Source organism: Canis lupus, chromosome 8, assembly GCF_011100685.1.
Source record: "Canis lupus familiaris isolate Mischka breed German Shepherd chromosome 8, alternate assembly UU_Cfam_GSD_1.0, whole genome shotgun sequence".
In the NCBI taxonomy this organism is placed as follows: Eukaryota; Metazoa; Chordata; class Mammalia; order Carnivora; family Canidae; genus Canis; species Canis lupus.
Window position 1 is genome coordinate 48848228 of NC_049229.1, and position 27972 is coordinate 48876199.

The 27972-nt window shown below is 43.6% G+C and overlaps 1 protein-coding gene across 1 annotated transcript; it reads left to right on the forward strand.

Annotated features, from left to right (window-relative positions):
• Nucleotides 1-4541: 4541 nt before the first annotated feature.
• On the forward strand, nucleotides 4542-27847 carry BATF (basic leucine zipper ATF-like transcription factor). The gene is made up of 3 exons (XM_038545307.1): nucleotides 4542-4850; nucleotides 7166-7270; nucleotides 27287-27847. Exons 1-3 carry the CDS (start codon nucleotides 4788-4790, stop codon nucleotides 27494-27496), a joined length of 378 nt encoding a protein of 125 aa, XP_038401235.1. The 5' UTR covers nucleotides 4542-4787; the 3' UTR covers nucleotides 27497-27847.
• The last annotated feature ends 125 nt before the right edge of the window (nucleotides 27848-27972 follow it).

The window sequence follows — 27972 nt, forward strand, 5'->3', positions numbered from 1 at the left end:
GGTTAGGTCATAAAAGATATTGCCACATCCTCCTCCTCCTTCTCTCTCTCTCTCAGATTGATTGTTCTGGGGAAAGTTAGCTGCCAGTATGACCTTGAAAAATTTACTTAACTTCTCTATACCTTAGGATTTCACAGCCATAATATTACCTCCTAGGACTATTTTGAGAATGGGATGAATCAATGTATTGTCTGGCATATAGTAAATGATCTATAGCAAGGATGCTGGGCACAATTGTACAAACTATTGACTGTTCAAGAGCCTCAACCTTAGAAGTCAAATAGGGGCTCGTCAGTCCCTGCCCTTTGGCCTCAGATTGCCTACCAAGAGGTGGCACTGTTTTCTAAATTGTACAGGGCCAAACATGAGCCAACAACTAGCCTGATACGTGTTCTTGTCAGCATAAGGGATTTAAGTGTCTAGTAAATGCTACTGTAGCATTATCCTGAGGCTTTGGGCTGATGTTTAGTGAGTTGCTGCTGGCTGTAGTACAACTGTTACTTGGTGGCTTTGTGGAGTTCTCTGGAAAAACCTCAGGAGGATGTCAATATCCCAAGCCTTGCCATGACCTTTCAGGTATAGATACAGATAAAAACTAAAAATTAAATGTAAAAATATTGACAATGTAAAAAACTTAAAACCATGCATGTCAACACTATGCGTTGCTTTGGGTATATGTATAGATATGGTTCAAGTATAGAGACATGTGTGGCACTATTAAGACCATGTTCTGGAAAATAGTTATGTGGGTGGGGAGGAAATGAGGTTAGGTAGGGATATACAGGGGCCTTCAGCTCTATTCATAGTTTATTTCTTATGCTTAATGGTAGATATGCAAGTGTTTTTTCTTTAATCTTAAGTATGTAAAAATCATTCATAATCAGTACTCTTGAAAGAGACCATCTTTCCATGTAAGAGATAATTTTTTACTTTTCTCTTCTTTAGTCTCTGTTAAGTATTAAATCAGTATATTGATTCGGAACCACAGAATCAAGCAATCATTCAGCCAACAAGTATTTACTACTGAATGATAGAATGCTCAAAGAGCAAAGAACTTCATCTGAACATTATAACACTGATAATAACCTATTTGGTTATTTGACTACTTCCCCTTCTTCCTATGAGGACAGAGGCTCTGTCTTATTACTGTGTATGATTTCGGCCACATGATAGGTATTAATAAATGTTAAATTGAAGAAAACATAAATATGATAGTTTTTATCCTTATAGAGCTTTCTATACACTAAGGGTGAGAAAAGATAGAGGATAATGCAGGTCATGATAAGTGCCCTAAGTATGAGCCAAGTTCTGTGGGAATTTATTCATACATGTATTCACTTGACAACTATTTATTAGGCACCTACTAGGCGCTGGGCATGCAATTGTTAACAAGAGAGACACAGTCATTGGTTTTTACATGATAAAAAACCAATTTCACTTCACTGGCCTATGCCACCAACATCTTTTACTTGGATTATTACAATAATAATAAAACCCAATTCCGTAATCCTGACTAGTCTCTCTACTTCCACTTTGTTCCTCTACAGTAAAAGCTCAACTGCTCAACTGCATCCAGAAAATCTTGTTAAAACCCAAGTTAGAGCTCATCACTCCTCTGCTCTAAAACCTGTGGGAGATTGCAGGAATGGCCACAAGTCTTTAAATCTCTCTCTCTCTCTCTCTCTTTTTTTTTAAGATTTTATTTATTTATTCATGAGAGACACAGAGAGAGAGGCAGAGACATAGGCAGTGGAAGAAGCAGGCTCCATTCAGGGAGCCCGACGTGGGACTCGATTCTGGGGCTCCAGGATCATGCCCTGGGCCGAAGGCAGGTGCTAAACCGCTGAGCCACCTGGGCTGCCCAAGTCTTTAAATCTCTTATTGAGAGGTTTATCTCAAATCTCAAACCCTGAGTCTGGGCTGGCCTTGGGACGTTCTTTGTCTAGCAGAGTGTGGCAGAAGGAACAATTCCAAGCCCAGGCCGCAGAAGGTTTGAACACCTCTGTGCTTACCTTTGGAATCCTGCACCTGCTAGATAAACAAGCCTGTTGGAGGGATGAGAGATCACATGGAGTAGAGCTGACCCAGCTAAGACTAATTATCAGCCAACCTTCCAGCTGTCTGAGGACACAGAGCCCAGCCTTGCTCAGTCTTTACCAGAAGAACCTTCCACATGACCCATGAGCTAAATAAATAGTTGTTTTATGCCATTGAATTTCTTTTGTGGTTTGCTAGGCAGCAAAAGCAAATGGATTCACCATCTTGTTCAGGGAAAAAGTCAAAGCACTAACTGTATCTCCTGTACTCACAACATTGCCTGTACATGGTAGGTGCTCAATAAACATATGTTGAATTAAATTCATAAAAGGATTCTTTTTTTTTTTTCATAAAAGGATTCTAAAGAGCGAAACAGGGGAAAAAAAACCTAACTAGTAAAATGATCACAAAATTTGCTAAGTGCTATGAAGGACACAAATAATGGCTGGGGTAGAGAACCACAGAGTGGAAGTGGGAAGGGGTATTTCTGAGGCTCTCCGTGTCTTTCAGAATGAAAGCCAAAATCTTTATCATGGCTTCCAAGGCCCTCCATGACCTGGCCCTGACCCTGCCGACTTCATCTTCTGCCCCTCACTGTCTCACTGCTAACACACCAAACACTTACACCTCAGGTCCTTGCTGGAATGTTCCCTTCCCAATGTGACTGAATGTTCAAGTCACTATTCAGATGCCCTCCTTTCAGTAAGATCTTCCTGACCACCCTGTAGAAACAGCAACGCACTGACCCCCAGAATTCCCTACCCCGGCCCCCTCTGCTTTATCTTTCTCCACGGCACTTGTCACCAGCTGACGAATTATATATTAACTTCTTTGTTTACTGTCTTTTTTTTTTTGAAATTTCAATACTTCATTCTCAATAATGAATAGAACAATCAGAGGATAAGAAAAAAATGTGGGCTTAATTAACAGAACAAACCAACCAGATCAAACATATACAGAATATTCTACCCTAGAACAACAGCACACACATTCTTCTCAAATGCACAGGGGACATTTTTACAGGATATGTTAAGCCACGATTAAGAATTAATATTTTTAGAAAGATATATATTATACAAAATATCTTCTGCCAAAATGGGATGAGGTTAGAGACCAAACCCATTAAAAGGAAATAAAGGTAGAAAGTTCACAGATCTGTAGGAATTAAACAACAAACTCTTAAACAACCAATGGATCAAAGGAGAAATTAGAAGGAATATTACAAAGAAGAAATGACAAGGGATATTTAAAAATACTTAGAGATGAACAAAAACTACAATACAAGAAAACTTATGGGATATATACAACGGAATATCACTTTGTTTATTGTCTGCCTCTTCCGCTCGAATATAACTTCCAGTAGGAAAGGAATTTTGTTTTGCTCAATATATCCTATGGGACAATATTGCCTTCAGACAGAAATTCCCACCAGTGGATACAAAATCCTTTAGGGGCCATGCTTCCTAGCTTTCCTAAGACTAAGCAAGGCAAGCATTTGGCTTTGAGCCATACTGGGAATAAAGCAAAGGCTTTTTTTTTTAAAGCCAAAATGCCCCCGTGAGGTTGGATTGCTTACTGAGAACTCCACAAATGTGCTCATGGCAAGGCTAATAGCACAAGTAACACCTGTCTTCACAGCATATTTTACCGCCTACTAGGGGCGTTCTAATCCACGCTTACCCACTTGCTTCTGGAAACAGCCCAAGAAGTGGGCAGGGAGGATTTTATTGCGCTCCATTTACAGGTGGAGGTAGAGGGGCGTAGAGCTCAGGTGAGCTACCCAAGGCCACCGGCGTTCTGGAAAGTCAGAATGCAAGTCCCCGGTACAGTGCTCATTTCACTGTTTCTTACGGTTCCTCCATTCTGGGCTTTGACCCGGTGACGCACTTGAATCATGAAGATTCGAAGCCCATCCTGAGCTCCTGAAAGACCCTGGACGAGAGAAGCAGCCCTTCCCCAAAGACAGCACGCTGCTGAGGGGCCGAGGTGACGGGCAGATGTTGGGAACACGCACGGCAGAGCCTGTCGCCGGCCTTCAGGTCTCTCCGGGCCTCTTCTGCCGGGTAGTCGGGCAAGGACCAGGCCCACCACGGGGCAGGTTGGGCGGCTGCTTTGGGGTAAAAAAAACAAAACACACACACACACACACACACACACAAACAACAGAAAGAAATCCCAATCTCATTGCTTTATTTTGGTTCAAAAATCAAGTCGGCTGATAATGGAAACTCTTTCCCTCTGCCCTCCGGCCCGTGTTGACGGGAGGCGGCCTTGCTAATTCGGGCTGGGGTTTTTCCCTGCCCGGGCTGTTTTTCTCTTTTATCTTCATCAATTGAAGAGAGCTGTGCTGCCTTTCAAACAGTCGGAAGGTATCTGGGGTTTTGTGTATTTTTTTTTCTTCCTTTCATATAATTCTGCGGGTCTTTTCCCAGATATGTATTTTCTCTCAAATTAACTTCTAACTTGTTTAAGTTTCCGCCCATGTGACTTCCAGTGTGAGTTACCAGAAACCACAAGAGAGAGAGCGCGCGCACGAGCCCCAAAGCGAGCGACATGTCCCTGTGGGGAGCAGTGCCTCTGCACCCCAGAGTGAGGAGGACGCAGGGGCCAGAGGCGGCGGCGCGGGCACAGGAGCCACCTGCGCAGGGGGCTGGGCCGCTGGCCTGGGAGCCGGCAGCCAGGGACGCCCGCTGGTGACCCAGAGCCCAGGGGCGCCTGGGGCGGTGCGGGGAGCCCGGAAGACTGCAGCCATGCCTCACAGCTCCGACAGCAGCGACTCCAGCTTCAGCCGCTCTCCTCCCCCTGGCAAACAGGTAGAGCCCCTTCCCCTGCAGCCCACCTTCTCCCTCTCTGGGGAGGGACGGGGGTGGGGGCGTCGGAGGGCCAGGCTCCCTCGGCCTGTCCAGGGGCCCAGCGAGCGAGGAAGTGGCTGGTGGCAGGAGCAGCCTGTCACGCTGGCGACCTGGTCCTTGCAATGAAGCGGCCGGGACCCTGGCCCTGCACCTGTTCTACCCAGGACCCTTTACCTCTCTGCTCCCGCTGCCTGCCTCCCCCGGGTCCCCACCCCACCGAGCTTTCTAGGAAGCCCGGAGGAGAATGTGCACCAAAGAGCCCTGGTCTCTCAAAGGAGGAGGTCCCCCTTGCTCCGAGGCAGTAGGAACGGGAGAGGCACAGCATCACAGGGCTGGGCCGGCCTGTGCCTTCGGGGGAGGGGGCCATCAGGGCAAGAGAGGGAAGCGTCAGGGAAAAGGAAAGGAGAAAAAAAAAAAAAGCAAGTTAGAGGAGGAAGCCAGGCAAGCCTAGAAGAATCTCTCTTATCTACTGGGGCACTGCCCCTGCTGCTAGCACAGCCAGCAGAGACGGATGCCGGAGCTGCCACCAAGCCTCTTCCGCCCGTGGCTTCTGGACCAGAGGAAAGAATCAGGAGAGGGCGTTGGAGCTTCCTGGAGACACTCACTAGAAGCTTGGCTCGGCTCGGGGGGGAAACCACAGTGATGGAGGTAGAGAGTCTGGGAGTGTTTGGAATCTAGATTGTGACTTCCAAGTCCAAAGTTTTCAGCTTGAGGCTTGCCAAGAAATAGGGCACCCTGCCTTCCCCCAAAGCTTCTGGAGCTTTGTCTTCTCCGCATTTCTTGGCATTCCTCTCCAGAGAAAGGCTTCTTCATTCTCACCCAATACCTCAAAGGATTAAAACTTCTTCTCCAACTTTGTGGTTTAAAAGCCACATTCTTTCCTTAGCACAGTTATCCAAGAGGGCTTCCAAGATGCTGCAGCTGAAATAAGAGTATATAAACGTCTAATACAGCATCTGTCATAAATGTTGCACAGAGGAGCAGCAGGTTGGAAGGAGTTATAGTGGAGACCTCTAGAGGGCAACCAGTCCAGGCCTCTGCTCCAGATGGTATCACGATGGGTCAGGCTGCCTGGAAGTCTGTACTCTTCTTAGGAAGGAAATTACTCATGGCTTCCATGGTAACCTGGTTCCCCATGCCGCTTAGAGCAAAGCACTTCCTTCCCATCTAACACCATGCCCTCCTGCTGCAATGGCCTGGAAGTGCTGGGCACGCTGCTGAGACTTATGCTTGGTGAGCACAGTCTTGCCCGGGAAATAGTGTCCCTGTCTCCTGTGTGGGTGTGAGAGGGAACAGGGCAGGAGCTGCAGAAGGGTCTTACTCAAACTCCTATACTTATCCTGCAGTATCTAGGGGAATGCTGGAGCTAACCTCTCTGCCCAAGCAGAGGACATGTCCGTCTGTGGGATATACTTAGAGGACACCCGGAGGTCCTCCTGTGCTAAGCACCCATTCAGTACCTGCCACAGCCAGGTAATCTCCACCATTAAAGCTGTTCTTGGCTACTGGTTTCTATTAGGCATTGTGCTCAGGACCATAGGGAAGGTCAACATCACTGAGCATAATGAAGGGAATGTAAGGAGAAAAGAATGCGGGAGAAAAGATCTGGGATGGGGACCTCAGCCCAGGTATGTGGTGGAAGACATGTGGGTACAAACCAGTGAGGGGCGGGGAGTGGCTTGGAAAGGCATCAGACTTAGCATCAGAAGACACAAGGCCCCAGATTACCTAGGCTCCTCGGCAAGCCCTTTGAGCCTCACTCAGTCTCCTCACGTATAAGATAGAAACAATAATATCAACTTCACAGAACTGAGGAATTAAACCAGAGCAACTCTGAAAAAGCACTTGCGCAGAAGTTGGCATATTGTAGGTCCTCGGCAAAGTTTTGGAAAAAAAAAAAAAAAGGCAAGAAAATGCTAGTCCAAAAAAAAAAAAAAAGAGAGTAAGGGTGGAGCAGCCCTGAAGAGGAGAGGTGATGAACACACTTCATCGCCTTGACCATTTTTTTCCAAATACAGCCCTATCGAGGCCCCAGGGTCTTTTTCCTCTTCCTGTAGCTTTTGGCCAAAACAGCTATAGGGACCTAAGGGAGCGTAACAGAGTGTGGGGAAGAGTTCTCTTGCAGGCTCAGCATTTTGGTAAGCAGGGGGTGAAGGGGCAAATGAAAAGATGAAGAAACGGAAGGATGCACAGACGGATACCAAACAGCATGAGAACCTGCTTTAATCCAAAAGAGAGAACACACTCACCTAATTCCCATCGTTTCTGCTTCCCAGGACTCCTCCGATGATGTGAGAAAAGTTCAGAGAAGGGAGAAAAATCGCATTGCTGCCCAGAAGAGCCGACAGAGGCAGACGCAGAAAGCTGACACCCTGCACTTGGTGAGTGTTCAGACATTTTTTCAACCTCTTGAGCTATAGGCTCCCTACCACCCAGAGATGCTTGGACCATAGCTTTGAGGCTGCCTGCATATGAATGTGTGTGTTGAGGGGGGGGCTGTTAAGTGGGGGGAAGAAGGCTACAGGGTGCAGTGCAGAGGAGAGATTCTCCTTTGGGTGTATTGAGAAGATTTAGTAGCAAGATTTAAGAGCTGGGGGACTGAAAAAGAGCCTTTCTTCCTGATCCCCAAGAGGGCATAAGGTGTAAATGAGTTGATCATGCAAAGCCCAGAAGAAGGTTGGGTGGAAGCAGAACCACTTGCTCAGAGATGGAGTAGCCAGAGAGAACTCTATCCCTCTTGAACCTAGAGAGCAGGAGGCAGGACTGTCTTTGGAGGAACTTAGAAGGTGGTAGGCACTTTGGGGGAGCCCATGATCCCAGTGTTAGGAACGCATGTGGTCCCATCCCCTAGGAGGCCGGTTGGCAGCCACCCTGGTCCCTGTATTTGGGATGAGGAGGTCCATAGGGTGCTGTCCCTTACTCCTCTCTCCTGAACATCATTAAGGTTTTATTTAGAAATCTCTTTCATCATATCCCAAAGGATCTATGAAAGATGCAGCTTCAAGGGCACGCATCTGGATGGTCCCTATTTTGGTTGAGTTGCCTCCAGTCTCAAACTTTTTAGAGGAGGCCTTGACTGCTGGCTTGAGCAGGAGTCTTGGGTAATGCTGAACTGTCAGTCCACTGGAGGACCAAGGCCCTGGTCAGCATTTCTGAATTCTGGCCACGTGCTTCACTGAGCGTGCATCGTCCTGGTCTCCCATACCTTACCACCTTAGCTCTCTTCATTCTGCCTCTTCCTTTGGTCCTTGATCAATTGACTCTTAATTCTCTGGCTCCTTCCTCTTATACCCTCTCTCCTCCCCCTAGCCACTCTCCCCTTCCTGTCCATCCTCCTGAACCATTCTCAAACCTCTAGCATCCTAGTAATTCACCTTAATGGTCAAAAGGGCAATTGGTACACAAAATTAGTATGTTTGTGTTTATTTGAAAGATTACCATGGCAGCCAGCCCGTTAGAATAGTTGTCTTAAATTTTTAAAAATTTATTTGAGAGAGAGAGAGCGCGCACTTATGTGTGTGGGGGGGGTGGGGGGTGGGGGGAGAGGGAGAAGCATACCATCATCCCTCTCCTGCTGAGCAGGAAACCTGATTCGGGCCTTGATCCCAGGACCTGAGATCATGACCTGAGCTGAGCCAAAGGTAGATGCTTGACCGACTGAGCCACCCAGGAGCCCCTAGAATAGTCATTTCAATTTCATCAAAAAAGAGTAAGATTTTGGGGGCGGGAATGTAGGGAGCCTGCTCAGTGGGGAGACTGCTTCCCCTCTCCTTCTGCCCTCCCCAACCCTCACGAGTGCTCTTTCTCTCTCAAATAAATAAATAAATAAAATCTTTTTTAAAAAAAGAGTAAGATGTAATTTTAGGGGGGGAAAGATGCTTCTTTTAGCTTTGTAAGGAAACAGAGAAAGATCTGCGCCAACATTCTGACTAGATGCTTGTGTTTTATTAGAAATATATTCAGCATACCTTCCATTGCATTCCAACCTCATTGTACATTCATAAATATTTGTCAGATTGAAAAAAAGGAATGAATGAACACCAAATTCTTTCTTCTCTTTGATGATAATATGATCAGCTGCCTAAATGTTGTCAATGACCCTGCTACTTATATGTCCTCTGTGATTTCATTTTGGCTTAGAGTCTTAACACACTCCAGTTTACTATTTGAAGCTTGAAAATCTATAATCACTCACTTGTCTCTATAGAGTCTCATTCTAATTAAATATTCTTTAGAGCAAGCAAACAAAAATTGGAAAGGATAAAACCTTTTTTGTCTAAGTAGACAATGTCTTGAGACTGTAAAACTACTATAAACTTTATAAGTTTGTAATATTTAAAAAAAAGTAAAAATTAAGCATAGCTCAGTGGCTCTGCAGTCAGAAGGACAGGGTTTGATCCTAGCTCCTCCGTTTTCATCTGTGTGACAGATCTTAGAGACATTGGTAACCTCCCTTAGACTCAGTTTCCCTATCTATAGGATGGGAAATGATAGTAACTACCTCATAGAGATATTGCATATAAAAAGCTCCAACACAGTGCCTACCATATAACACTCAAAAAATCAAATATAATAGGAGTAATTTTAATAATAGTTGTTACTATAGAAACAAATAAGTAATCACAACTGGGGCACTTGGGTGGCTCAGTTGGTTAAGTGTCGGACTCTTAATTTCAGCTCAGGTCATGATCTCGGGGTTGTGAGATCAAGCCCCTCAAAGGGCTCTGAGCTCAGTCGGGTGTCTGCTTCTCTCCTCCCTCTCCCTCTGTCCTTCCCTCTGCTTGTGTCTGTGCATACACGCTCTCTCTTTCAAAATAAACAAAACTTTAAAAAAAATCACAACTAAAATCTATCAATAATATATATATAATTGATCATATATATATATCATAGACTCTCAGGGCCGAGAGATTTCTTAACAGCTGGAAAGTTCAGACACACTTTTGATGCTTGAGATTCGTCTACACACTCTCCCCCCACATACCCCTGCCTCTCCACTGAAATGGTCCCCAACGGATGCCTGCTCACTTCTAACGACAGAGAGCTCCTTTCCTCCTGACATGAGCAGAGGAGTCATGCCTATCTTGAGCTGCACCACTGTTTCCCTGTAAATTCAACCCACTAGTGTTCGTTCAAGCCCAGGGGGACATATCAAGGTGGGGGACATATATGTTTCTTTGCTGTGGTGAGGTTTTCAATGGACTCAAGTTTCTCTTTTTCTCTGTAAAACAAGAGCTAGATCCAGAAGAGTTGGCCCATCTTGATTATACTAGCCATGACTAGATTGACATGATCTCTAGAGCTTGGAGTACATGGAGCCCCCAGTGAGGCAGTCACTATCCTCACACCCACACCTCCAGCCTCAGACTCTAGAATATTCCCATCTTCCTCCCCTCTGGACACAAACTCCTCCCCATTCTTTTCTTTTGAGCACCACAGCATTTATCTTCACTTTTTGCCTGGTGAGTAGGTCACATTGGTTTACCAGCTTGCCTGAGGGTTGCAGCCAGTTCAGCTTGTTTCTTGACTTTGGGTAAAAGCTTTTGGCAGCAACATATAAATCTGCCACCATCAAACAGAGTGTTTGGCTGTGGTCTGAAATGTTCATTTCCTCCCAGACATAATCACCCATCTTCTCCATCCATTATCCTCATAATTATGTTTGTGATTCAGGTAGAAAATCTTCTGGTTTACCACTAGCATTCTGAGGGTTGAGAGTTTGGTTTACCCTTGATTCCATGCTTGGCTCCACATGATGAGGTCCTGGAACTATTCTCTGGCCCTCAGACATAGCCATAGGACCCATCTACCAATATTCTAAAGACCAGCTACTGAGAGTACTATATTAAATAAGGACCGTGTTTGTATTACTGTGCTAGCTTCATAGGCTGGGGTAATGTTTTCTCGGTTTCAGCTTTGTCATTATTATCTCTCTCAAAATACCAAAAGCATAACTTCATTTCTCCAGTGAGAGTGTGGGATACTTACTATTTAACATTTGCAGTATCTATCCTATAAACGGTTTATAATAAAACACTGTACACTGATTGCTTTTAAAACGCAGAGTAGGGTAGGAGCCTCCTTCCACGATTATTTAATCTTATGCCAATTTTGTAACATCCTTGGCATTGACTACTGCTCGCACAAATTGGATCAAGTGCTTCTTTTCATAATCACGATATCAACAGAGTCCACATTTTGCTTTAATTCTCCTTTGTTGGATGTTTCACACAAGCCCCTACTATGCTTATTTCCTTTCCTCCCGCAGACAACCATAAAATCCGTGAGGCATAGTAAATGCATTGATTAAAAAGGAGAAAGGCACATAGTTTTTTTTAATTAAAATTTTATATTTTTAAGTTTTTATTTAAATTCCGGTTCATTAACATCTGGACCAGTTCATCATCTCCAAAAGACATCAGGAGCTAATAAGTGGATCCAAGATAACCAGCTGAAAAACTATTAAAAATAATAAGGGAATCCTGTCAGCTTTCAAAGTTAACAGAGAAAGTAATAACATTCCTATATATATAAACCATAACCAATTAGAAAATTTAATGGGAGGAAAGATTCCATTTATAATACCAACACTGGCAAATGGAAAGAAGTAATATAATTAACAAAAATATGTAGGGCTTAATTTTTAAAAACTTTAAAATTATTCTAAATGACTTCAAAAACACTCAAATAAGTGGAAAGATATACCTATATAAAAATAGCAATTTTACAAAATCTATAAATTTAATTTAACTTAATGTGATCCCCAAAAAAACCCAATATGACTTTCTAGCAGTTAGAGGAGACTTAGATTAGCTATTCTAAGTTCTTAGTGAAAAACAACTGGGGCGCCTGGGTGGCTCAGTCAGTTAAATGTCTGCCTTGGCTCAGGTCATGATTTGAGGGTCCTGGGACCAAACTCTGCATTGGGCTCCCTGCTCAGCAGGGAGTCTGCTTCTCCTCCCTCTGCCACTCCTCCTACTTGTGCCTTCTCTCTCCCTCTGTCTCTCTGTCAAATAAATAAATCTTTAAAAGACACCACCGTATGACAATTTCCAGGAAAATTTTAGAGGAGGGTAATTAAAGATTAGCGGAACAAGATATTAAAGTGAATTATAAATATAGAAGTCAAAACAATGTGGAAAAGACAGAGAATTGGGCAGAACAGAATACAGAAAGAGACCCCAAAGCAAACTGAAATTTAAGACCCAAGTACATATGTCAATTCCTAAAACAAGACACAACAAATGCAAAATGATGATAATGGCATTTTAAACCAATGAAGAAAACCTGAATTATTCAATACGTAGAATTGGGACAACTGGCTAGCCATTTGGGGAGGAATAAACTAGAGTATTCATTTCTCATACAACACGTATATGGATTAAATGTTAAAAAAAGAACACTAAAGAAATTTGGGGGAAAAAAGAGCATTGAAAGATTATTTTGTAATGAAGACTTTCTGAGACAAAGTATAAAACCCTGAAACCATAAAGGAAAAAAACTGATATATATTACCTTTATACATAAAAAGTGAAAATTTCTATATAGCTCAAAATACTATATGCAAAATCAAAGCAAATGACAGATTGGGGAAAATATCTGTAACACATATGACCAAAAAAGGGCATATTTACTTCATATATGAGACCTCTTATGAATAAGAAAATGAATAACCCAAAAGAAAAATGAGCAATGATTATGAATAGGCAATTTACAGAAAGACATAAATAGCAAATAAATATGGAAAAGATTATAGGCCTCACTTAGGGAAATGACAATTAAAGGAACAGTGAGATTCCCTGCCAGACTAGCAAAGACAAAAAATGTTGCTAATATATAATGTTGCCAAGACAATGGAGACGCAGGCACTCCCACACACTTACTAGTAGGAGTGTGTTGGTACAACTCCATTAGAGGGCAATTTAACCATGTCTATCAAAATTATAAGTGCACATGCTCTGTAACTTGGCAAGTTTACAACTAGAAGTCTATTTACAAATGTACCCACTGATTATATAACTATATACATGTGAAGATAATCATTGCTGCATTGTTTGTTATAGTAAAGACTGGAAACAAGCTAAATATCCACGGATGAGGAACTAATTAAATAAACTATACTTTGTTCATTCAGTGGAATACTATGGAGTTGTTATAAAATAAATTACATCTGAATTTTGTTAATCTGAAAAGATTATTAAGCTTCTATACTCTTAAGTGGAGTATGTTTTAAACCAAAAGCATATATGTGCATATGTGTATGAACTTAGAATTTTTCAAATAGGTTTTCCCCCAAGGTTAATATTTATTTCTGAAAAGTAGGATGAAAGGTCTAAAGCAGAAGAGAGATGCTTTGCATTCTTTCCTTTCTTATATAGTTTGGATGTTTTTATCATGTGCTTTTATTTTTATAATGCAGATATTTACATTCTCAACACCAATCACTACAACATATGCATTAGGATGATTTCTAATTTTGATTTCAAACATTGAATAGTCTTCCTCTGTGACATTTGATCTCTTGAACATCCTGCATAAATATCTCAGTCCTTTGGGAGAATCAAATGTCAGTTGGGATTTGTAAAGAGTTTTCCTAAAGTCTATAGTACTAGATAAGCTACTATAAGGGATGGCAAATCAGTGTCACTTGTATGGCAAGTTGATGGCAGTGGCTCAGAGGATTTCAAGTCAATGTCCTAGGTCAGTGGGAAAGAGAGTTAAGATCAGTTGAGAAGCTTTGTTCATGAAAAGGCTAAAAGTAGAAGAGGTGGTGGGCAAATAGTAATATAACCCCAGAGTTATGCCTTTGACAAGTCAGATCTGGCCTCAAGGGTGGAACTGGAAGCAAGGTGGAGTAACAAGGCCAGATCTGAAAGCTGGAACTTGGGTCCTCCCTTACCTAGGGGTGGGAAAGGTGCTTTCCTGGAGCTGACTCCTGAGGGAGTCTCATACTAGTCTAAAAAAAAGAGAAAGCTTTACAGGTTCCAGGATATATTTTAATGCCATATATAACAAACATCATGAGTATAAATTATGCATGAAATGAAGCTTTAAGCTGTTACTGTGAGAAGGTATTTACAATCAGAGGGAAAATGAGTCATGGAGGAAAAACAGCTCAACAAAGATGTCAACCCCCGAGGCCTCCTTAGAATGACACTCTAGTCTTCTAGGGGAGCCTGGAAGAGAATGCTGTTTGTGGTGCTTTTTCACTCCTGGAGTTCTTTTTCCTTCTCTCTGGGAGACCATGTCTTAAGGTGTTTTGGCATAGAGAAGACATAGGTTGAAAACAAAAACACAAGGAATGTTCTGACTAGCTCCACCCTTAAAAAATTCAGTGAAAATCAGTGAGCCATCTGTGGAAAAGAGGCATCTGTCTTGGTTCTGTATTGCTATGAATTTCTTTTTATTAAAAACATATTAAATGCTAAACATTACTTAAATTTGTGTTTAAAACATTATGTTTAAAACATAAAACATATGTTTTAAAAACATTGAATACATATACATGACTATGTACAGGCGCTGTGTGTTAAGTGCTCTGCCTATAGTATTTCATTTAATCTATACAAAAACTGTGTTTTATAACTCTTGTATTAGGTTAAGTAACTTGCCCAAGGTCACACAGCTTGTACCTAGCTCTGCCTGACTTTATTTTTTTTTTTTAATTTTTATTTATTTATGATAGTCACACAGAGAGAGAGAGAGAGAGAGAGGCAGAGACACAGGCAGAGGGAGAAGCAGGCTCCATGTACCGGGAGCCCGACGTGGGATTCGATCCCGGGTCTCCAGGATCGCGCCCTGGGCCAAAGTCAGGCGCTAAACCGCTGCGCCACCCAGGGATCCCTCTGCCTGACTTTAAATAGAGCCCAGCTCCCTAACCACGACACTGAACTGCCTCTCCCTTTGGACTCTCATCCATCTTCCGTGATATCCTCCCTTAGTCTCTTCCTGACTTGACTTTTTTGTCCTTAAGCAACATCCTCCAAAATGCACACTTGGTCCTTCCCTGTTATTAGGTCTAGTCGTGAAAGTAAGAAAGTAAAGTCTCTATGTAATATTATAATATAGCCATTGAAACTCTTTTTAAAGAAAGCTGTATAGCAGTAAATATTAGCTCATGTGAGAATACTCTTTGGCACTTGTACGAGTTTGAAGAAAAAATGATGCACAAAGATGTTCAATTCATCACGAATAGTAAACACTTTATCGATATTATAAAATTGGACATATGCCCAATAATAGATGATTAAGCATATTATGATACATTCAGACACTAGAATTTTATGCTGCCACTAAAAATGACTATGTAAATCTGTATCACCCAAAGATGTCAGTGACATAACACTGAGGGAAAAACAGCAACTTCCAAAGAATATGAAGAGTATAATCCTGTTAATATAAAATTTGTGGGTTTGAGGTATGTTTGCATGCGTAAAGAAATATCTGGAGAGATATACTCCAAAATGCTAATAGTGGTTCTTTCTGAGTGGTTAATTTTTGAGTAGCTTTCCTTACCCTAGTATTTTTCTCTATTTTTTTTATTGTAATGAACATGTACCATTTTATTTTATTTTATTATTTTATTTTATTTTTTAAAGATTTTATTTATTCATGAGAGACAGAGAGAGAGAGAGAGAGAGAGAGAGAGAGAGAGAGAGAGGCAGAGACACAGGCGGAGAGAGAGGCAGGCTCCATACAGGGAGCCCGATGTGGGACTCGATCCCAGGACTCTAGGATCATGCCCTGGCCTGAAGGCAGGTGCTCAACCACTGAGCCACCCAGGTGTCCCAACATGTACCATTTTAAAAATCAAATAACAAAGTTAGACTCTTCATTTGGGAAAGAAAAACATGTCACGGCAATCCACCACCTGTAAGTACTTGTACCACTGATGATGAGTCAGTGTGGTTAAGTTTGCGAGGCATATTTGAAAGGAGGCCAGCTCCACCCCAATCTTGACATTTATGAAGAATTTCTGTTCAAATGAGATTACAGGTCCCAGATCACAAATTAACAGTGCTCATTCAAGCAGGAGTCTTCACAAAGCTGCCATCAACAGCACCCAAACGTCCTTCTCTTGAAAGAATGGGAGTCTCACCAAAAAGTCCTTTCCCAAGCTGCTTGGGGATTTTCTTAGTTTCCTCCTTTGGATTCAGTCTGGCACCCTGCTTCCTAGGGGGAATAGATTGGTTCCAAAGGACAAAGTCCCCTTCAGATTGTGGAATATCTGTAGACATTCTCATTATGGGTCCACATGGTAGCTTGGGGCGGGGGGCTAACAAAATTATGGTCATATTCCCTTGTTTATAGGATCACAGAATTAAAAGAAAACTCAGAGATGCTGTAGACTAACCTGCCATGTAACCAATGGGGACACTGAGGTCTTTCTCAGGACATCTAAGAACGCAAACCTCTTACCTGCCCAACATTTGCTTTTGTTTTGTACCATCTTGTTGAACAGGACTTTGCTCTGCAGATGGTGTTGCTCTTACATGTCCTTTTGCAAAGGGTAAGCCAAAAAGTAAGCTATTAACCAGAAGGTCTGAATAATCTAGACAATCTTTAGTAATATAACTCAAGCTTACACAGCAAGAGATGAGAAAGTCCAAGTTTGAGAGAGGCTGAAGTTTAAACTTCCTTTATTTTAAAAAGGTCTTAAAGGTGTGATCCATAATTAAAAGGCCAATAATACATCAGGGGAAAATATTTGCATCAAATTAAATAAATGTAGATTTTATATTTATACCATAGAAAGAACATCCTTTTTAAGAAAAACATCAAGGCTCCAATAGGTAAGTGGGCAGAAGCTAGGAGCAGAAAGCTTATGTAATGTTTTTCCTACCAAAATGAAAACAACCCAATTTTCTATTCTGATTGTGAAAATGATACACACTAAGGGTTTCTCAGCCTCGGCACTATCGACATTTTGGGTCGCATAATTCTTTGCTCAGGAGGGGGGATGCTGTGCACTGTAGAATCTAAAATCTACCCACTAGATACCAGTAGTAGCACTTTACCTCACAGGTGTGACAATGAAAAATATTTCCATTTGACATTTCTTGTCAAATGTCCCCTGGGAAGCAAAATTGTTCCTGGTTGGGAATGTTGTACCAGGGAATAGACGCATAGAAAACTCTTCCTCCTTAGTAATCAATAACTTTTAACATTACAATGAAATTGAGAAACCTGGGGCACCTGGGTGGCTCAGTCAGTTAAGCATCTGCCTTTGGCTCAGGTCATATCCTGGGATTGAGCCCTGTGTTGGGCTCTCTGCTTCACAATGGGTCTGCTTCTCCCCCTCCCCTTGTTTGTGTGCTCTCTCTCTCTCTCAAATAAATAAAATCCTTTAAAAAAAAAAAAAGAAATTAAGAAAACTTCAAGAGGCTAATTGGCAAAATAAATTACTTAAAATTATACTGCCTAGGGCAGCCCCGGTGGCGCAGTGGTTTGGCGCTGCCTGCAGCCTGGGGTGTGATCCTGGAGACCCAGGATCGAGTCCCACATCGGGCTTCCTGCATGGAGCCTGCTTCTCCCTCTGCCTGTGTCTCTGCCTCTCTCTCTCTCTCTCTCTCTGTGTCTATGAATAAATAAATAAAATCTTTTTAAAAAATAAAATTATACTGCCTAAATGCCAAAGGTGTTGTAGTAAAATTGACACGTGTTCACTGCTGGTGACACTGTATACTTACGTAATCTTTTTACAGCAATGCAACCATGAACTGGAAGACGGGTCGTGCCCTTTGTCCCACTAATCTTATTCCTTCAAATTTATCCTAGGAAATAATTGAACAAAACCCAGTATGGATCAAGATGTTCACTGTAGCATTACTTATAATAGCAACATTTTGATAGGAACCAAAATGTCTGACATTAAAAAGCCATTTTGGGTAAATTGTGGATCTTCCATTTGATGATGTAGCCATTAAAAGTGATAATTATGTAGATGTCACAAAGTTATGACAGAGCAAAATACAAATTGTATTACGTACAATGATTGAAATTTTATACGTATCTGTGTTTCTTAAAAAGGACAAGATGGCAAGATGTGCAAATGAAAACAGTTGTGTTCAAAGTACTAGGATCATGGGTGGGTATGATTTTTTTAAAAAATATCTTAAATGTAGTTATATTGTATATTTTTTATTTAAAAATATGAAAATGGTCAGATAGAGGTCTGAGAACTCTGGAGGACAAGGACAGAGATGATACCATTGAGCTAGAATTTGGGGATCAGGTTTTAGTAAATCTTACCATTTATCCTCCAAACCAGAACACTTTTAGAAGTGAAAAGAGCACTAGTAAGAATGACACCCAGGACAACAGGGATTGACTGGGACTGTCCCAGTACACATCTCATCACCCTCAGTTTAGGAAAACCAAGGAGGATGACCTGGAGATCTTATAAAGTAAGATATTTATTCAAAAGTAGAATAAAGGGATCCCTGGGTGGCGCAGCGGTTTGGCGCCTGCCTTTGGCCCAGGGCACAATCCTGGAGACCCGGGATCGAATCCCATGTCGGGCTCCAGGTGCATGGAGCCTGCTTCTCCCTCTGCCTGTGTCTCTGCCTCTCTCTCTCTGACTATCATAAATAAATAAAGATAAAAAAAAAAAAGTAGAATAAAGTTCAGAGCCAAGCGGAGTAGACTGGATTCCTAGGGCCAAAATGTAATTTCTTGCAACTGAGGATCCTCTAACCAAAATGTTTTCTGGGTCCTCAGCTGGTAAAAGAACATGCCTTACTGCTAAAGGTGTAGGGAGGTCTAGAAAATTCTAAACATACACACACACAAAAAATTCTAAACGCAAAGGCCATATTCCCAGTACTAGATCCAATGTTAGCTGAAATGATTCATCCACATATTAGCCTCCTACGTGCCAGGTATGGTTTATTCTGGGCACTAAGAATACAGCAGGGACAAGACAGAGTCCCTGAATTCATTGGACCTTACATTCACCAGGAAGTCACACTGGAAAATAGGCAAATAAATGAACAGGGTAATCACACCATGTGAAGAGTACTTCAAATAAAATCAAATAGTGCAATGTTGAACGTGGCTAAGGGACAGGGTGGGGACAATGATCAAGGAAGTTCTGAGACCCCGACATTTGAGATCGAATAGTGGTCAGTGAAGGAGATTGGGAAGATCTGGGAAAAGGGTGTGCTCAGCAGAACCTTGAGGCCAAACTACGTGTGGCCAAAGGTTGGAAAGATGCCTTGTGGACGGGGCCTCTGAGAACATGAACAGGAGCTCAGGAACAGGGATGATGGTGCTGCAGGGAGCAGAAACCAGATCGGGGTAGGGTAGGGCTGGGGGTATGTGGGTCAACCAAACTAATTCAGGTCTGCCTGGGTCTGATCTACAAAATGGGAAGTATGTCACTGGGCTGTTAAGAGTTAAATGACAGAGCAAATATAAAAACAAAGCAATATTGGATTCGTTTGGTTTTGCATTGGGGAGAAGGTTATATTTATTCATGCATTAGAATAAAAATCACTTGGCATTTTCCTATAAATCCACCAGATGAAGATATCAGAAGTACTATTATATATGAAAACACATGCCCTTCTTTCCAGTTATTTATAAGAACTTTAAGAGCACTAATTGTTTCACCGGCCTGGCTTTTCACCACCGCTGGTCAAGTCTCCTTCATTTGGTATAGATGGGGAAAGTCAAGTTCCAGCTAAGGAAACCATATGTAGAGTTCTTAAATTAAAATGCTATTAATTCTGCTACTCCCACCCACAGCTTCAGTTTGGAGAACAAAAGTACTGCTAAGTAGGGATCTGACCTGGGCCCTTTTTTAAACAGTGAATCTCTTACACTCATTTGTAACTATATAAAGTAGAAGCTATAAAAGCTATTAAGGGCTTGGTTAAACACTCCCTTGGAAGATTCATGGACGTTACAAATTTACTTAGAAGACTTTTCATATGCAGGCTTTGGTAAATTATTACAGAGTCCAAGTTGGCAGTCAAGCAACATGAGTTTATTGAATACTTACTATGTGCCAAGCACTGTCCTAGTCAAAGATGACAGAACAATGAAGACAGTTGATAGACCCTCAAGGAGCTCAGCAATCTAAAGGGTAACCAGTTTGATAAAGTTGTCATTAATGAGATTCTAATAGATAACCTACCTCCTTGTCCATCAAAAAACGAACTGTTCTGGACTACTTGAAATTGTTTTCATCAAATATAATAGCAATGTGACAGTGAGACACTTTCCCTTAAACAGACATTTACTTTCAGAAGATTTTTTTGACTTAGAAACATTCTTCCACTTCTCTAAAGTTATTTACATTATATTTACATTATGTATCCTATATATTATAGGATTATATAAGTTATAAAATAAAAAATTTAATAAAACAAAAATATAAATATATAAATTTAATAAAATTAAACATTGCCTATATCTATATTATATATAGTATTTTAATTATTTTGTTTAGATTCAATTTAGTTAACATATACTGTATTGGTTTTAGGGGTAGAATTTAGTGCTTCATCAGTTGCATATCACACCCAGTGCTCATTACACCAAGTGCCCTCCTTAGTGCCCATCACCCAGTTACCCCTTGCCTCAACATACCTCCCCTCCAGCAACCCTCAATTTGTTTCCTAGAGTTAAGAGACTCTTGTGGTTTGCCTCCCCCTTTATTTTCCTCTTATTTTTCCTTCTTTTCCGCTATGGTCATCTGTTTTGTGTCTTAAATTCCATACACGAGTGAAATCATATTGTGTTTGTCTTTCTCTGACTTATTTCACTTAGTATGATACCCTCTAGTTCCATCCACATTGTGGCAAATGGCAAGATTTTATTCTTTTTGATGGCTGAGTAATATTCCATTGTATATATAGCACATCTTCATTGATTCATCTGTCAGTGGACTCCTATATTTTGAAGAGGATTCAGCTATGAACAGGATTCTCAAGCTAGTTGCTCACTAAGCTCACCTGCAAAATACTTTCTTTTAAAGTCTTGATGTCTAAGACCCACTCCAGAACAATCAAATTAGAACCTGTCATACGGGTGAAGTTCAGGAATTAAGCTTTTTGAAGCTCGTCAGGTGACTTCACTGTGTAGCTGGTGTGTGTGATAGAATGTGTGGAGTGACTTTGGGGTAATTATGGGCGTCTATATACCCAGACACTGTCCGCAGAGGCCTGGCAGGCTTAAAATTTTTTTTTAATTCAAACCTCTGTGTTCATGGCAATTATTAGTTGTTTGTTTTTTGGAATTGAGCTTACTAGTGATAACCTTTCTAACTCGAGATATCAGTCAGGATTGCATTCAGCTACCAGTAATAGAAGGATTATCAAACAGGCATCACTAAGTCACAGTTTATCTTTCTCATATCACAAGGAATTCAAGTGAACAGACCAGGGCTAGGGCAATATTGTCATCAAAGAACAAACTACTTCTCTCTGTGTGCGGGTATCCTCAGTATGTGGCTTTCATCCTCAGGGCTGCAAGATAGCTGCTGGACCTCCAAGCATCAATCTGTGTTGAGGGAGGGTGGCTTTTGTGCTGGAGAAGCTTTGTCTTCTTAATTGAAAAGCTCCACCCCCAGGTATTTCTGCTTACATCGTATTGGTCAGAATCTGTCACATGGTCTTGTCTAGCTGCAAGGGAAGCTGAGAATTTGATAAATTCTTTTTCTAGCTATCTAGAGGAAAGTAAACAAGGGAAAGGAGTTTAGGATGGTGAGAAAGTAAAGATTTTTCCAGGATCAGACTTGTTCATTATTCAGTGCAGATACCTGTGGTTTAATGATTTCTCTCTTTTCATTGGGTGAGGAAGAGGAGTTGGGCTAATTTCCCCAGGGTTGGTGGGAAGAGGTAGGCATAGATCCTACCCAGGCTTGGGAAATGGCCTATGTCAGTTTTCAGACTTCTCCTGAGGGCTTTACTCTGTATCTGCATTTGGTGGAAGAGGATTGGTAACTTCTGGAGTTTGAACACAGCTGGATGTAAGGGATAAGCTTTGCTCACTACTCTCATGTTTAAGTGTAGGTGGGAGCTAAAAGGCCACCCAATCAATAAGTGACTACATGTTCTGTTGAGGAGGAACACACAAGGACTATTTTCACTCTTCCAGAAATTTGATTAGAAAATTCAAGGAGAGGGTCAAGGCACTAAGTCAGAGCTGGCAGGAAGGAGAACTAATGCCCTCCTCAGAATGCCCAGAGAGTGCCTGCCAGAGCCTTGGCCCAGAGCCTGTCCTTGGCCTTGGTCCTAACTGGCTTCCCTGTGGGTAAGAGAACTGTGTGGGGATTCCCCATCATTCAAGAGCTCTTTGAGTGACCCCCTTTCAGCCCCTCCAGTAGGGAATTTCCCAGAATGTTCCCACACCCCCATGAAGCCTCTTCCTTAGCCACCCCCAAGCTACTCATAGTTCATGATAGGGTAGCTTTAGAAATGAGAGTGGATTGTGAACATTATCATCTGGATTTGCAAGAGGTAGGAAAAGAGGGAAGATGGAATTGGAAAGCCAACAGGGCTGAGGCTTCCCAGGAGCTAATTACCAAACATCATAAGATATAAACAAACATCATAAGATATAAACAAAGAGCACAGACTCTGAACCCAGACTGCCTCATTCAAGTTGTGGTGCTGGCACTTACAAGCTGTGTAACCTCGAATGAGTTATTTAACTTCCCTGTACTTGAGGTTGTCCTATCTGTAAAATGTGGGTAATTGTATTATCTGCCACATACGGTTGTTGCAAAGATTACATATACTAATAACTAAAACACGTAGAAAAGTGATCAGCACATGGTAGCATTCAATAAATGTTAGTTATTAAGCCAAGTTAGACTATTCTTTTAAAAATTTGGTTTCCACTAATTTTTCTCCTATAAGTTGAATCTATATCCCTCTGTCCCTGACAATCTTCTCCCTGACATGCACACCCCTTCCCAACAAGTGGGGGTTAAAGTCTAATATACTCAGGTATTTAGTTCAGAATCTGAAATATTTGAGAGTTGAAGAGGGCTTGGAGATTTTTCTAAGCTAATGGTTCCTTCTAATGATTTTCAGTGTTCACTGCACATTACAATCCTCTGGGAGCCTTTACCAACCCAACTCCGGGCTGCACCCCACACTGCTTACATCAGAATCAGGCACCTGTATGGGTGAAGCTCCCCCGGGGATACCAATGATCCCAACGTGTGGCCAAGGTTGAGAATCATTGTTGTGGTCCAGTCTTCCTGTTCTAACAGGAACTGGGGCTCAGAGAGGGGAAAGTGAGTCACAGAGGCTCACCTTGCCAGGACCTCAGTCCCCAGTTACTGTTGATGCAGCCCACTATTCCCATATGTTTTGGAACTCATTCTGCATGTGGACAAAGGCCTGACCTTGAGTGAGCCCTCTAAAAGAGTACCTTGGACAGGGGACACCTGGGTGGCTCAGTCGGTTAAGCATCTGCCTTCAGCTCAGGTCATGATCCCAGGGTCCTGAGACAGAACCCCTTGTTGGGCTCCCTGCTCAGCAGGGAATCTGCTTCTCCCTCTCCCCCTCCCCCTGCTCATGCACTCTCTCCCCTTCTTTCTCTCTCAAAAATAAAATCTTTTAAAAAATTTTAAAAAGGAGTAGCTGGATGGGAAATTCCCTCTCAACTCTGGGCAGGAGGCAGACAATCAGCTCTGTGATTAGAAGAGTGTGACCAACTCAGGGTTCCAGTGTGGTGTTGAAAGACCACCAAAATCAAGACCCAGTGTTCACTTGGGAGACTATAGGCAGCTGAGGACTTCTTAGTAATCTCTGAAGACCTTTAGTCACTTAAGTCACCAGTCTCTCGGGGAAAGCATTGGGTGTGCCAGAAGAAGAATGGGGCTGGAGAAGCCTTGAGCCAAACCCTGCTCTGCCCCTATGTGGTTATGCGGCTTTGGGTCAATGGCTGAAGTGTCTGGACCTCTGAGAAAATCAATGTCTTGAGGTGAATTCCAAAGCCCTTTCTCCCAGGAGCTGCTGCCACCAGCCTGGGGTCACTTTGAGGGGTATCTGGGGGCAGGTTTGTCCTAGGATCTCAGTTGGCCTCACTTGAAAAATAGAGGTCACGGGAACGGCTGGCCTCCCACGTCCACCTCAGGGGGATACTGTGAGGAGCCTGAAGGACTGAAAGGAATTCTGAAAAGTAGAAAGCAGGTGACACAGAAGCCCTGGTGCGGGCTTAGTGCTCCCTTACTAGGAACAGAGGACGTGCATGCGAGAGGCCACAATTTCTTTCCCAAACATTCTTCTCTTCTCCCCACTCATTGAGTCCTGTTTCCAGCCACCACTGGGAAGTGAACGGAAGTCGGGAGATGTGATCATTGTACCTCTGAGTAAACAGCTGCTCCGTGGCCACCTTTGCCAGCTGTCCCTGTGTGAGTCTGAGTCCTTTCCAGGGCGTGACTGCCCCAGGGACGACGGTCAGGGTGGCCTGAGCCCTGGCAGGTGGGGAACATGCTGCGAGGAGGCCCCAGCTCAGCCACTTCCTCCTGCAAGGGAAGTCAAACTCTTCCTCTTGCCAGTGGCTGGCTGGCCGCATGGTTCCTCTGGGGCCCTAGCAGGAAGCAGTCTTGCTTCCCAAGGTAAAGACAAATTTCTTGTCACAAGTAGTTGTTTTCTGGTTAGAGGCCGCTGTGGTTGTGAACCCCCTCCTAGAGCTCTGGGATCTGCAAGCCAGGGGGGCAGGGAGAGAAAGCTAGAGAGAGCTCAGCGGAGCTTGCCTGGGGAGGAAGAACCTGCTGTCACTTCCCGAAAGCGGGGCCTGCCTCTAGGCGGGGAGAAGGTCAGAGCGGTTGGTCCCTGTGGCCCGCCTACCCCACCCCTCCCTTCTGCCTCGGGGTTTGCCCAGGCTCTTTAGAGCACAGAATTTACAGTAAACGTTGTCACCAGTGGAAACTCTCAGAGGGGGCGAGGAAAGGGCTAGAAGAAGGGGCCAGGACTCCCGGCCCCCAGTTCCCGTCTTACCAACCACCCCCCACCCTGTCTCGTGTTGCTTTCTCTTACCTTTCGGTAAAGAGGGGATGCCCTACCTCTGGGATATGCCTGGAAACAACCAAATGGTACAATAAGTGAGCCAGCCATACCTTGCAGAAGCAGCAGCCAGTGCCTCCGACTCCACCGTCGTGGGTCTGAGTGTCCCACCCACCCCCACCCCATTTTAGAGATGGGAGTTTCCTTTGTACTGACCTAGGCACATTTTCTAGCTCAAAGCCACAGACAGGAAATGCCAGGCTGGGGCTGAGCATGCTTGCGTCTGTCCTTCACAAATGGTTGGAAGCTGGCTTGATGGGTAAGACCACAGCCATACACTCCTCTACCACTTAAAAAAGGACTCCTGGGTTCATGGATTAAGGCAGTTGGAAGTGTACCTGGTTCACTCATTAGACCACAGCTCACGCTCCTGATGGGTTGTATAAGGCACCTCTTAAATGCCACCCTATCGTATATCTGCCCACTGCCCACCATGGTTTTGAGTCAACTTCTAGTCCAAAAAATTGGAGTCATCAGCCAGTCGAGCAGCAGACATTTGAGCTCATACTATGTCCCAGGTCCTTAACAGATAGGCACTTAAGAAGTACTTGACTAGTTAAGACAAATGTAATATTGTATTTAATTTTTTTTTATTTATGACAGTCACACACAGAGAGAGAGAGAGAGAGAGAGGCAGAGACACAGGCAGAGGGAGAAGCAGGCTCCATGCACCGGGAGCCTGACGTGGGATTCGATCCCGGGTCTCCAGGATCGCGCCCTGGGCCAAAGGCAGGCGCCAAACCGCTGCGCCACCCAGGGATCCCGTAATATTGTATTTAACTTGTGTTTTCAAACTTGCCCAATCATTAGAGTGACTTGGGGCACTTGTTAAAAATTCAGTGAATTCCCAGATTTTACCCAAAATCCCAAACCACTTGAGTTCAAATCTCTAGATCCCAAGAACAGCCTGAAACTCTAACAAGCCCTCAAACTAATTCTAATACTCTGGCAAGTTTGGAAAATGCTGAGCTAAGTTGAATAGAACTAGAAAAATTAAGGCCTGGATGCCAACTCTGAGATTGCTTTTTGAACTGAAATGTAATTTATTTGCATCTCCAATGCCAGTTTCCCTGCCTCTGTTGCACCAGTGATTAGATTCGTCAATCTATTTGATTGACTCAAGGAACCTTGAAAAACCTTAAAAGCACATTGGAAATGCAATTCCCCTAGGCCGCATTGTTTTCCAGTAAACACTAATTGCCAGAGTGGAATCGTTGATTAATTAATGATGTGATCAGTAATTAGCACTCTTTGACGCAGAATTTGCCTGATTGGCGTATATCAGATGGTACTCCTAGACAACAGGGGAAAGGTGATTCTGGGGGAAAAAAGCACGCGCATGGGTGGGACATACCCCAAATGCTCTAAACAAGGCTCTCGGGTGAGCAGAATGGAGTGGAATCGGACATTGGGGTGGATTCTGACTATTTGATATTTACAAAGACCCTAGTGTTCTAGAATTTTATTTTATTTTATTATTATTTTTTTATTTATGATAGTCACACACACAGAGAGAGAGAGGCAGAGACACAGGCAGAGGGAGAAGCAGGCTCCATGCACCGGGAGCCCGACGTGGGACTCGATCCCGGGTCTCCAGGATTGCGCCCTGGGCCACAGGCAGGTGCCAAACCGCTGCGCCACCCAGGGATCCCGTGTTCTAGAGTTTAGTTAACGGGACACCTGGGTGGCTCAGAGGTTGAGCGCCTGCCTTTGGCTCAGGGTGTGATCCTGGATCCCGGGTTCGAGTCCCACATCGGGCTCCCTGCATGGAGCCTGCTTCTCCCTTTGCCTGTGTGTCTGCCTCTCTCTACATATCTCTCATGAGTAAATAAATAAAATCTTAAAAAAAGAATCTGGTTAAGCAGTTAACCATGGCCTCCGTAAGTCTGAAAGCCGATACTGGGAGCATTTGGAGAACTCGTGGCCTAACCTAGGGTGGAAAAGCGTGAAAGTAGTAGAAGCTGTTCTCGCAAACTCTTTTCCATTTTTTCAGGCTTTGACCTGCCAGCCAGTTTCCCTTCACATGCATTTGCCACTCTCAACCCACGTACACACTCACAGAGAACCATGGACACACACACACACACAGGAGCGTACTCCCATACGAACCTGCTATCCTTATAGGTCAGACAGATATCAGTAATTTCATGGGTTTGACCTAGTGTCTATACACACATGTGCGTGTGTAAATGCACCCACACCCACATACGACACACACAAATACACACACACACACGCAGAAAAATTCACCGACGCTCTTCCCTGTGGTTGTGCCAGTGAGACCCCGAGCCGAACTCCTCCTGCACCCCCTTCCTCCCACCCTGTGCCTTCCTTGCTGCTAATCTCGGATGCTGACCTTCCTCCTCACAGGAGAGCGAAGACCTAGAGAAACAGAACGCGGCTCTGCGCAAGGAGATCAAGCAGCTCACGGAAGAGATGAAGTATTTCACGTCGGTGCTGAGCAGCCATGAGCCCCTGTGCTCGGTGCTGGCCGCCAGCACGCCCTCGCCCCCCGACGTGGTGTACAGCGCCCACGCCTTCCACCAGCCTCACGTCAGCTCGCCTCGCTTCCAGCCCTGACTCTCCGGAGATGGGGTGGTGGGGGACCCAGCCGCCCGCCCCCAGCTGCCCTGGCGGGCGTCAGGAGGGGCACACAGACTGTGGCCAGGCTGCCCTCGCCCCTCAGGATCCTGTCTCCATCCGGACACCCCGAGGCGGAGGAGGCCTGGACAAGGATTGAGCACAAGACTGGAGCAGCTGAGAGCGTGTGAGGCCACCCAGTGGCCTGGCCGCCCGTCAGTGTGTGCCGAGCCCCCATGCAGGTGGGAGGCCCAGTCCAGAGTTCTATCATACATGATGCCCAAGTCCCCTGGCAGAGGGGGGAGGGCAGGGGAGGGTTATTTTTCTAAATAAATTTCTTAAAAGAAACCAGTTTGGCAGTTTCCCTCTGTTACACAGTTCTTTGAAACCCTAAGTTCTGTGGGGTTGGCGCCTTCTTTTGTTCTTGGTCTCGAGAGCCCTCAAAGCTCTGGAGACTGCTAGTATCTCTTCTCTTC